The following is a 12,708-nucleotide window of genomic DNA, read 5'->3' as shown; positions in this document are numbered from 1 at the left end:
ACCTTCCTAGTCACGTCCGTTGTGTCCTTGGGCAAGACACTTCACCCTTTGCCTCTGATGGCTGCTGGTTAGCGCCTTGCATGGCAGCTCCCGCCATCAGTGTGTGAATGTGTGTGTGAATGGGTAAATGTGGAAATACTGTCAAAGCGCTTTGAGTACCTTGAAGGTAGAAAAGCGCTATACAAGTATAACCCATTTATCATTTATTATGAAAGTCGTTTTTTTTAATGCATTCTAACTCGTAAATGAACGTAAATAAAAGTCTGCTTACAGCACAGCAAATGGGAGGGCTTCTATTTTGCCCATAAAACCCAATATAATAACCATACAAAAAGCATCAACAATACTTGAAAGTATTGGGTGACTTGAATATTAACCAAGTATTTGTGATATTGTTATTATAAGTGCTAACCAATGTTCCCTCTAATTTTTCATGTGTGTGAGCAAACGCAAAAACTCCCTGAGCATTAAGTGGAGCAAATGTGAGCAACATCAGACGTGCACACTGTGGCTACACTAGCAACACACCTGTCCCAAACCTGACTAAATAACAAGTTAAATCTCCATCCATCCATCCATCCATTTCCTACCGCATGTCCCTTTCGGGGTCGCGGGAGGTGCTGGAGCCTATCTCAGCTGCATTCGGGCGGAAGGCGGTGTACACCCTGGACAAGTCCCCACCTCATCACAGGGCCAACACAGATAGACAGACAACATTCTCTTATTATTATAATCAAATGACAGCAGTCATTTCCTCAAGGTTATTTTCTAATAGAAGTGTTTAGGCCCATTTACAATGACAATAACAAAAAATGTTGTTTTTCATGAACTGTGTACTTGTATTGTTTGTCTGGGTGGAGGTCCTGATTTGGAAATAATTTGTACCCCTTTCAGACATTGCATTTAGTTCCCATTAAAACATTCACATGTTGCACAATGAGATGTAAGCGAGGGATCATGTGTACATCCCTGCAACTTCCTGTTTGTAAAAAATATATTTTTATTAGTATTTATTTAATATACTAACAGCATTTCATGATTAATATTTATTAATTAAGATTCCTAATAAATGACACTAGAATAAGCACACATTTAATTGGTAAATCATAGTGTAACGACTTGGAATGACACTTTATGTGTGGTGTTGGAGTTGTCCGACTTTTTGTGTGGCTGTAAACGCATCACTGGCTAAGTGCCATATGTGCATGTGTCGGCGCAAGTGAGAAAGAGCGAGCGGCTGCTGTTGATATAACAAAGTTGGTTTTGGTCTGGTTTGTACTGCAGAAAATGACCAGTTTTGCTAGATATCATTTTTTTTACTAATGTTTTGGTGATGTGTTTATGGCCGACAATAAAGAGCTTTGCTCAGTAAAGTGATCGATGGAATTCATGTCCTCAAAGCGTCTCGACAGACGTTACAATATTTGAACAATGATGACGAAAACCGTTTTCTCTGTCGTGTCCGTGTCATGTCGAAAATTGTTATGCGCTTATTTTTTTATTTTATTTTGTGCGTGGCATAGATTTGCCGTGCGCAGAGGACACTGGTGCTAACATGGATTAACTATTTGTAGAGGCGCCGTGATCACGAGCGTGTGTGCCTATGTTGACATGATCGACTGATCAGCTGCTTCCTCGTTTCTTTGCTCGTCAAACTTGAATGTAGACCATAAATCATGCCTCTCACCTGGATAGTAGAAGGAAGAGGACGTATTCCGACGTCTTGGTACACTTTGACAGCCAATTTGGACCCAGAATTTGACGAGAATCAGTGACAAAGGGCAGCCCTGGCGGAGTCCAACCCTCACTGAAAACGGATCCGACTTACCAACATTAATGGAGTACTTTCCCAAAATAAACCGGGAAAAAACGTCTCTGTCCAGCTGGACCAAACAAACAACTGTCTATCGAGCAAGTCACTATAATAATGATCACAGGGAGCGCACCGCCACAATCAGACAGTCCGATACTAGACCCCATACTCTCTGAGCACTCCCCACAGGTCAAATGCCTTCTCCAAGTCCACAAAACACATGTAGACTGGTTGGGTAAACTCCCATGCACCCTCAAAAACACTGCCGAGAGTATAGAGCTGGTCTACAGTTAAGTTAGTCAACAACTGAAAATAAGTAAATATATCTTAAAACTAGGGAAATTTCTACAAAATAAAATGTTAAAACTGCAAGTGGCAAATATTTTCCAGTGAAATAATTGTAAAACCCATTTTGTTTTTCAAGTTGAGTAAAAGGGGAACTGCAATTTTGGGGGAATTTTGCCTATCGATCACAATCATTATGAGGGACAAGAACACACGCCCTTCTTTTAGGAATTTAAAGATAATTAAAAAAACGCTTGAAAGATGTGGCTAATATGAATCACCCTTGTAGCCTTCAAAGCCCTCTAAAAAAATGTCAAAACCCTCCATCAACATTTTATATACACTATCTAATTATATATATATCTAATGTAGTAACAGACACATTCATAACAATATCTAATATGTAGAATATTTACCGTATTTTGGTTATTTTAAGCATTGCCGGAACTTCTTTCCTCATCGTGTTTACTTCCGTTTCCATAGCAATGCACTTCCGACTTCCGGCAACATATATGTGTTCCTACTTCCGGAAACAAACAAATATGTGTTTTAATCCTGGAAGACTTAGTAACAGACAACGAAGACGGCTATTTTTGGACAAATGAGGATTCACAACCTTATCTTTTTGAAGCTGAATATACGGAGGATGAAAGCTGAATATACGGAGGGTGAACTACTGCTAAACAAGCGTCCACGAAGTGAGGGTGAAACGGAGCAGACAGAAGCTGAGAGAGTGAGGTCGCCGTGACTTCCGGGTGTAAATGTGGAATTTAAAGCCAAGTTATGCCAACAATATTGGATTACTTCCCCAAAATAAACCGGAAAAAACATCTGGGGCCAGCTGGACCAAACAAACAACTGTCTATCGAGTAAGTCACACTTTAAATATTGATCATGATACATGCAACACACCATGCTTGTTATTACAACTACAGTACATATGCTGTCAAGTTAGTGGCGTACAAACTAAACATAAAATAATACTTTACAGATACTGTAATATAATGTTTAATATAATCATGTGTTTCAGTCTGTACAGATTGGTGTCCTATTGCATTGTGTTGTGCATTACAAACTCATAAGCGATTCGGGTGATGATGAAAAAGCTATCCTACCTCTTGCCGTAGCTAGCTTACGGGTTATACCGTAGCATGCTAGAAAAATTGTTCCTCAGTGTTCACTTTTACAATAACAATGTCGCAACAGCTTGGTTATTATACAGGTTATAGAACGTAAATGACATATTGTTGGTGTTTTTTGGATGTGTTTTTAAAGTGATTTAGCGTTAGAAGTGATTGCTCCCATTGGCTGCATTGCTAGCCACCAAAAACAAGCCCATTATCACAAATTAGAATGCAAAAAATATATATATTTTGTTTTCTTGTCTTACATAAGAATAGGAAAACGATTCCAAAAAAAGTACAGTTCCCTTTTAAAGTTAGAATGCATTAAAAACAATATGTCTGTCTTCTTGTCTCTCATAATAGTAACATTCAAAAAAAGTGCAGTTCCCTTTTAATGAAACACGAGTTGTTGTTTTTTTTACTAATGTTAAAGGCCTACTGAAACCCACTACTACCGACCACGCAGTCTGATAGTTTATATATCAATGATGAAATATTAACATTATAACACATGCCAATACGGCCGGGTTAACTTATAAAGTGACATTTTAAATTTGCCGCTAAACTTCCGGTTCGAAACGCCTCTGAGGATGACGTATGCGCGTGACGTAGCCCGGCGAACACGGGTATGCCTTCCACATTGAAGCCAATACGAAAAAGCTCTGTTTTCATTTCATAATTCCACAGTATTCTGGACATCTGTGTTCGTGAATCTGTTGCAATCATGTTCATTGCATTATGGAGAAGGAAGCTGAGCAAGCAAAGAAGAAAGTTGTCGGTGCGAAATGGACGTATTTTTCGAACGTAGTCAGCAACAACAGTACACAGCCGGCGCTTCTTTGTTTACATTCCCGAAAGATGCAGTCAAGATGGAAGAACTCGGATAACAGAGACTCTAACCAGGAGGACTTTTGACTTCGATACACAGACGCCTGTAGAGAACTGGGACAACACAGACTCTTACCAGGATTACTTTGATTTGGATGACAAAGACGCAGACGTGCTACTGTGAGTATGCAGCTTTGGCTTCTAAACATTTGATCGCTTGACCGTATGTGCGCAACTTTTTTTTGCGTATGTACGTAACTTTTTTAAAATATATAAGCTTTATGAACCTTGGGTTAGGTGAATGGTCTTTTGGGCTGAGTGATTGTGTGTGTTGATCAGGTGTTTGAATTGTATTGGCGTGTTCTATGGAGCTAGGAGCTAGCATAGGAGCTAGGAGCTAGCATAACAAACACGCAGGTGTTTTTATGCAGGATTAATTTGTGGCATATTAAATATAAGCCTGGTTGTGTTGTGGCTAATAGAGTATATATATGTCTTGTGTTTATTTACTGTTGTAGTCATTCCCAGCTGAATATCAGGTCACCCCCGGCTCTCACAGCATCTTCCCTATCTGAATAGCTTCAACTCCCCACTAGTCCTTCACTTGCACTTTACTCATCCACAAATCTTTCATCCTCGCTCAAATTAATGGGGAAATTGTCGCTTTCTCGGTCCGAATCTCTCTCACTTCATGCGGCCATCATTTTAAACAATAGGGAACTTTGCGTATATGTTCAACTGACTACGTCACGCTACTTCCGGTAGGTGCAAGCCTTTTTTTTAATCAGATACCAAAAGTTGCAATCTTTATCGTCGTTGTTCTATACTAAATCCTTTCAGCAAAAATATGGCAATATCGCGAAATGATCAAGTATGACACATAGAATAGATCTGCTATCCCCGTTTAAATAAAAAAAATTCATTTCAGTAGGCCTTTAATTGTTCGGCCATGGCAAAAAGTCTATAATTTGATACATCCCAAAATGTATATATCTTGTTTACATAAATTGTTTTCACCTTTTGAGTCACAATGGTGACATAAAAGTATTGATATTGTAAGTTGGTAAAATAACGATACATTATAAGATGCAATACTGACATTTAATCGTTTTAATTCCTGAAGGTAGCGCTTGTTTTGTTCGTCCATGAACTGGGATGCTTGCTGTCTCATGAAAACAATACAATTCACCGCGATATTGATATTTTCGTTCACCATTAATTGTTCATAAACAGGAATTTGGAATGGTAGCGCCCATAAATTTGTCATTTGGCAAAAGTCGACATGATGCATCATAAAATCTTTGCAGTGGACGTAGTGATAATTCGTGAACGATGCTGCCCGTTTGGTTGCTATGCTCCATGAAACACGTTCTTTTCCACATTTATTTTTTTTAAATCAAGCTGTTAAGGTAGAGCAGGGTCAGCCGGAAAAGAATCCGTAACAATCGTAAACTACTCACCCTGTCAAATGCTAATGTTTGCCTTACCTTTGAGACATGATCTTGTAGGCGTCAGGCAGGTAGCACCGGGTGTTTTCCATCTGCGCCGGGTCGGCGTCACAGATTTTGTCGTCGGTCCGTCCGTAGTTGGCGCTCTCGATCATAATGACGTCGGTGCCTGGGCAGCGCAGCTCAATGGGGTAGCCCTCACATGACAGCTCCCTCCTCACCACCGCCATGGGGATGGGCGCTCGACTGAAGGCTGCAATATGACATAACAAATAGGAGCTTTAATATGTGGACGTTCTGCTAATAAATGACCTGACTGAGAGGACCGTGTGTGGGAGCACTTGTTTTGTTTGGCGGGGGCGGCCGCGCAGGACAGGCGGGGCAAGAGTCGAGTGGGAGACAGATACTGATCAAACATAATCAACAACATTTGGCTGTGAGCAAAATAAACACTCGTTACAGGCACAGCCAAGTGAGACACGATGCCAGAACAACACATTAGTAAAAAAAGAATGCATGATCTACACAAGCTCGTCGAAGATCTTCTATTTGACAGGACATAGTTTAGTCCAGGGTTTTTTCAAAGGGGGACTCCGGCATACTTGCCAACCCTCCCGATTTTCCTGGGAGACTCCCGAATTTCAGTGCCCCTCCCGAAAATCTCCTGGGGCAACCATTCTCTCAAATTTCTCCCGATTTCCACCCGGACAACAATATTGGGGGTGTGTCTTAAAGGCACTGCCTTTAGCGTCCTCTACAACCTGTCGTCACGTCCGCTTTTCCTCCTTACAAACATTGTGCCGGTACAGTCACATAATAAATGTGTTTTTTACACACACATAAGTGAATGCAAGACATACTTGATCAACAGACATACAGGTCACACTGAGGGTAGCCGTTTAAACAACTTTAACACTGTTACAAATATGCGCCACACTGTGAACCCACACCAAACAAAAATGACAAACACATTTCGGGAGAACATCCGCACCGTAACACAACATAAACACAACAGAACAAATACCCAGAACCCCTTGCAGCACTAACTCTTCCGGGACGCTACAATATACACCCCCGCCCACCTATCTCCCGAATTGGGAGGTCTCAAGGTTGGCAAGAATGGACCCCGGGCCCTTTTTTATTAACTCCTAGCAAATTGTAAAATAAATATTTTTTTTATCGGTGAGATTCATCATCAACTGTTACACCAGTTGGATTTTTCAGTCGTAACACATACACTGTAGAACAGGGGTCCCCAAACTGTTTGACTCCGTGGCCGCATTGGGGTAAAACAATTTGGCTGGGGGCCGCGCTATATATATATATATATATATATATATATATATATTTTTTTTTTTTTAACTTGAGACTTCCCGCGTGCCGTATTTTGGACGCTGGGGGGCCGTATCCGGCCCGCGGGCCGTAGTTTGGGGACCCCTGCTGTAGAAGATGTGGATGTGTTGCTCAGATTCTGTAGCTTAACATAAACTGACCTACATTGGCTTGACTTCAAAGCACTTACAAATGAGAAATAAACGTGACGTCACAATGACAAAATCATGGTGAACATTATAGATAATAAATCTGGTTTTACTGGACCAATTTTCACCGCTTAAAGATTCATGGGCAGTTAGAAGTCTGCACTTTAGCCAATAATTGAAAGGAAGCAGCTGTGTGTCTGTGTCATCATGCTACGCCACCTTTTATGCTGTTGTTGTGTATGTTTGTGTATGTACTAGGGTTGTACGGTATAGCGGTATTAGTATAGTACCGCGATACTAATTAATAATTTTCGGTACTATACAGTCTCTGAAACGTACCGGTCCCATACCCCCCATAGCCCCCGCTCCCCCGTCGTCGTCACATCGTGACATTTCTGGTTTACTAGCAGGCGAGTGTGTAGACAGAAAAGGGAGAACGGACGCATTTTGTCTTAAAAACTAACGATAAAGGTGAAGTTATAACACTGAAACACCCTCAGGAAGAGGTGCTTTAAGACATGGCTAGCTAGCTAGCGGCTAACGTCCATCCGCAGTCGGCAGTGTTTTAGCTACTTCTAAATCACTAATCCTCGCCTCCATGGCGACAAATAAAGTAAGTTTCTTACAAGTATCATCCCTGCAGGACGAGGAATAGCTAAACATGCTTCACTACACACCGTAGCTCACCGGCATCAAAATGTAAACAAACATCATTGGTGGAACGACCCCCGACATCCACTGTAAAGATATCAAGTACAGGAGCGTATCTAGTCGATACTACTATGATTACGTCAATATTTTTTTGGCATCACATCTTCTTTCGTTTTTTTTTTAAGTATGTCCCTGGACACATGAAGACTTTGAATATGACCAATGTATGATCCTGTAACTACTTGGTATCAGATTGATACACACATTTGTGGTATCATCCAAAACTAATGTAAAGTAACAAACAACAGAAGAATAAGTGATTATTACAATTTAGCAGAAGTGTTAAACATGTTAAAAGAGAAGGTAAGCAGATATTAACAGTAGATGAACAAGTAGATTAATAATTAATTTTCTACCACTTGTCTTTAATAATGTTGACAAAATAATCGAATGATAAATGACACAATATGTTACTGAATATGTCAGCAGACTAATTAGGAGCCTTTGTTTGTTTACTCACTACTAAAACAAAAGTTCTCTAGTATGTTCACTATTTTATTTAAGGACTTAACTGCAATAAGAAACATATGTTTAATATGCCTTAAGATTTTTTGTCAAAATAAAGCCAGTAATGCAATTTTTTTGTGGTCCCCTTTATTTAGAAAAGTACCAAAAAGTACCGTAAAGTATTGAAATAATTTTAGTACCGGTACCATTACAACACTAGTATGTACAGTACAGGCCAAACGTTTGGACACACTTTCTCATTTCAATGCGTTTTCTTTATTTTCATGACTATTTACATTGTAGATTGTCACTGAAGGCATCAAAACTATGAATGAACACATGTGGAGTTATGTACTTAACAAACAAAGGTGAAATAACTGACAACTGAGAAGTGAAAACCATTTCCGGTGACAACCTCTTGAAGCTCATGGAGAAAATGCCAAGAGTGTGCAAAACAGTAATCAGAGAAATGGTTGGCTATTTTGAAGAAACTAGAATATAAAACCTGTTTTCAGTTATTTCACCTTTTTTGTTAAGTACATAACTCCACATGTGTTCATTCATAGTTTTGATGCCTTCAGTGACAAACTACAATGTAAATAGTCATGAAAATAAAGAAAACCCATTGAATGAATGAGAAGGTGTGTCCAAACTTTTGGCCTGTGCTGTATTTGTTTTGTTGAGTGGAGCCGAATCGACTGCACCATCGTGTTTGCATTGACCACTTTGTCAGTAAGTATGTTTCCATGCACTAAAATAGTCAGATTTCTCAAATCATTTGGCTTGAAGTAAGCTTTCTACAACACATGGAAACACCAATTGCCATCGATTTTACTTTCTGACACAACCCAGGCAGTGTCCCACGCCCGTCCTATGTCTCTAAAAGTAGGAGCTAATAATCTCTTCTTTCTCATGAGAAACTTAATAATCGCTGGGTGTAATTTGCTTTTATATTCCATAATTTGTGACGTAGAATGAAAGGGCTAGAAATAAGTTTGCTGTGAAATTCCACATAAGGCCTTCAGTCATTTATCATTTGATGTTTTACAAGCTATGTTTTTGCTTTACGTGTCTGCAACCGCATGAAAAGTTATTGTACATGTAACAAACCAAGGCGCAGCAAATAATAAATACTAAGATAAATGATTGACCGTCCATCATCGGCCCGTTATTGATCAGCCCACCGGAAAAACTCCCGGTACTCCCGATGGCTAGTCCGCCTCTGATCGTGGCTATGGGACATTCCGCTAACGTGAGATTTATTAATCTTGAGTAAATATGTCTTTCACTGCCTCAGGGCCTAATTTACTAAGGTGTGCATGTACTAAAACATGTGCAAAGCTGATCTACTAAATATGTTCAAAGTCCACTAAGTTAGCAGAATAAGGTGTGCAATTCATTTTTCATCTCGGTCTTCATTAATATGCAAAACATAAGCTGATCATCAAAACACCCACAATACTGTGAGGAGAAGATGCAAATATTGTTTAGCACGCAAAACGTGATCTATCAACACTCATTACTGTTTTGCGAGCACTATTTAGAGTTTTATTTAGCAAGTGTTAGAAGGATGTGCAAACTGATCGAGCTGCACAGAAAGACGATGTACAGACAAAAATCATCTGTTCTGTGTGTGTGTGTCAACATTTTGGACAGTCAAAAATAAAAACATATTAGACATACCCTTTATTCAGCAACATTTTATAATTTTATAGCTGCTAGAGGACTTAAGGGGCTGATTAAAATGAATTCAACCGATGCGTTATGGGGTCATTACATATATTTTTAATAACGTACATTTTTTTCACTTAAAACATATGATCAAAATATTTCTTATATGAAAACAACTTCTTAAGGTATGCATTGTTTTGTGTCCTTTAGTGGAGTAAGTGCAGCCTCTCACCAACCAATTAGTGCATCTTCAGCGGTTAAAAAAAAATAATTAAAAGTGAATTCCGTTGTAAATGCACTTTGTACTGCTTCTAAAATGCCTATAAAAAGTGGTAGATGTCTCCTGCATGTTTGACAACATAACAAAAAGCCACAGGTAGGGAGAGCATGAATGTGCAGTATATGAAAATATCTCCGTGGTGATACCCCGCACAGACCATGCAAAATCCTCATTTAAAATTGGGCGGTCTGCACCACTTTAAAATCAATTGTTAGTATATCACACGCAAAACACCCACTAATAGTACAAGCTATTTCATAGATTGCACACGCTGTTTACCATGTGGTGTTTGGATCTTAGTAAATCAGGCACTTGATGCCTAACTCGTGGACCCAGGGAGATGTAAAAAAAAAAAAAAAGAAGGGGTTTTGTATTTCGTATTTTGTAATTGTGACAGTAGAAAGAAGTGTGTGTCATCAGATAGTTTGACATGTCAACGTTGGTGAAGTTGGGAAAACTGTTCAAAATCTTGGGAGAAAATATTTGTTAAGAGAATGGATGGATGAATGACTGGATCCACTTTACCACATACAGATATTTTCTGACGATATCTGGCTTGTATATTTGTCGTTTAAATCGTTATAATACTATCAACGATGGCTATATTTAAATATTCCCACCCAAATTAAAGCCAGAAGAAGGGTTGTAACAGCTTCTTCCCTCAGGCCATAAGACTCTTGAACGCATCATGATAATCCCCTCAATTCCCCCCCAAAAACAGATTAACTCGCTGGAATATAAAGACAATATAACATACATCCATAAAATTGAATGCAAATGCAAAAGTGCAATATATTTATCGGTACAGAAAATCTATTTACTGTATATCTGCACCTTATTGCTCTTTTATCCTGCATTACAACGAGCTAATGCAAACAAAATGTGTTCTTGTCTGTACTGTAAAGTTCAAATTTGAATGACAAAAAAGGAAGTCTAAGTCTAAGTCTAAGTCTAAATTTAAGCAAACTGCCTCTCACTCACATGGTTGCCATCCATCAGTCTCATAAAAGTGGCCCCCACATCCCTTTTTCTTAATTAGCCCTGGTAGAAAAAGTCTGGCCACCCCCTGGTTTATAGTGCCACCCATAGTGGTTGAGGGACTACAGATGAAAATTATAATCTGGCTCATTTACAGTCTGTAAAGCAGATTGTTCAATAATGTGCACTGTCTTGAATAATAAATAAATAAATGATAAACATTGAAAAATATGATTGCGTCATAGAACCTCATGACCACTAGCGCCATCACGCTGATAAAATAAACAAAAACTAATACCATTTCGGAGGTTCCCAGTTAGTTCGTTAATTATGTTAGGGTACGGTATTTTCATTTTATAAGAGGTGCTGCTTCATTTAATTAATGGAAGAAAGATGGACGACCAGGAGCTGATTCAACACATCCAACCCTGCGGAGTGATGGTGGACGGGTACCGCCCCCAGATCGATTGATTGATGAGTGAATGCGGAGGATGCTGCTCGTCCCACTTTCATGTGGGGCGGGTGAGTGGGGTTATACTGTATGAAGCTGATTTGCAAGAGTACTTGTTTGAATTATTTTCAATTATGCATGAGGGATTATTTATCTTTAAGTGGGAAACAGTTGAGGCAAATAGTTCTCCCAAGTAAATGATGTTTACATATTGCCTCTGGCAACAACCATCTCAAAGGACTTTTATTCTTTTTAAACACGGAGTGAAAAATTATCCAGAAAGTCAACTGTTAGGTAAAATAATCGCCATGCACATTTAAAATAACAGTTCAGGTTATATATTTGATATAACAATAACAATACTGTGTTGCACCTCTTTTGCCGTTTTTCCCCATTCTTGGCTTTTCCCTGTCAGGGGTCACCACAGCGATCAATCACATGAATGGTTTTGGCTTAGTTCTTACATCTTTTTAGACAATAGAACCCAAGTCCTCTGTCATGAGAGGCAGACGCAGGTACCATTACACCAGTACTTCTCATAAAGGAGGGCGTGACCCCATGAGTCAGGGTCAGACTTTTCACTAAGGCCCTGTCTACATTAAGCCGGATCACTCCTTAAACAAATAATTATTTAGCCTAAACCCCGTAACAGCAACACTAATCCATCGTTTAAGGTTCCCCTCCTTGGAAAAGTTTTTACACGGGTAAGTGCGCCGTGTGTTTCTTGAATTTCCGACTCTTAGCTTTGTATGGACTCATTGATCGCTTACAAACTGATTCGGGAGAGGAAGTGACGTCAGAAAGACCACGCTCCACACAGGAAGTGACGTCAGAAAGAACGCGCCACAGCCAGCTTCATAACAACCTGTTTCGTAACTCAGAGGTAACCGCTAGAACGATGGAGGCGAGTCATCCAGACATGCCCGTGTTTCTCCTTGTTCTACATGTACAGGCGCTTGTAGAAATCACACATGAATACCTTAAGAGAAGGAAACGCGTGATTGCAGCTATTTCGGATACAACACATCTCAGACGGCAACATAGCAATGTTGAGCGACGGTTTTGGATAAGGCCTGGAAGAATGGCAGCCTGGTGGAATATGTTTGTCAACGAGTGTGTTGTGCCAGAGGGATGGCAAGAGAACTTTTGAATGTCCAGGTCGGCTGTGATTCTACTTACCGAAAAACTTTG

General features: G+C 39.6%; 1 protein-coding gene across 2 annotated transcripts in view; it reads right to left on the bottom strand.

Moving 5' to 3' along the window:
* Positions 1 to 5,750, bottom strand: part of LOC133661755 (adhesion G protein-coupled receptor L3-like) — a 219,437-nt gene extending 213,687 nt beyond the window's left edge. For both annotated transcript variants that reach the window (XM_062065205.1, XM_062065206.1), the window contains exon 1: positions 5,538 to 5,750. In XM_062065205.1, the coding sequence (XP_061921189.1) occupies positions 5,538 to 5,728 (191 nt within the window). In that variant the 5' untranslated portion in view covers positions 5,729 to 5,750. The remainder of the gene's footprint in view (positions 1 to 5,537) is intronic.
* Between the last annotated feature and the right edge of the window lie 6,958 nt (positions 5,751 to 12,708).

Source organism: Entelurus aequoreus, linkage group LG12, assembly GCF_033978785.1.
Source record: "Entelurus aequoreus isolate RoL-2023_Sb linkage group LG12, RoL_Eaeq_v1.1, whole genome shotgun sequence".
Taxonomy (NCBI): domain Eukaryota; kingdom Metazoa; phylum Chordata; class Actinopteri; order Syngnathiformes; family Syngnathidae; genus Entelurus; species Entelurus aequoreus.
Note: the sequence above shows the minus strand (reverse complement) of the source record. Positions and strands in the feature narration are given on the sequence as shown.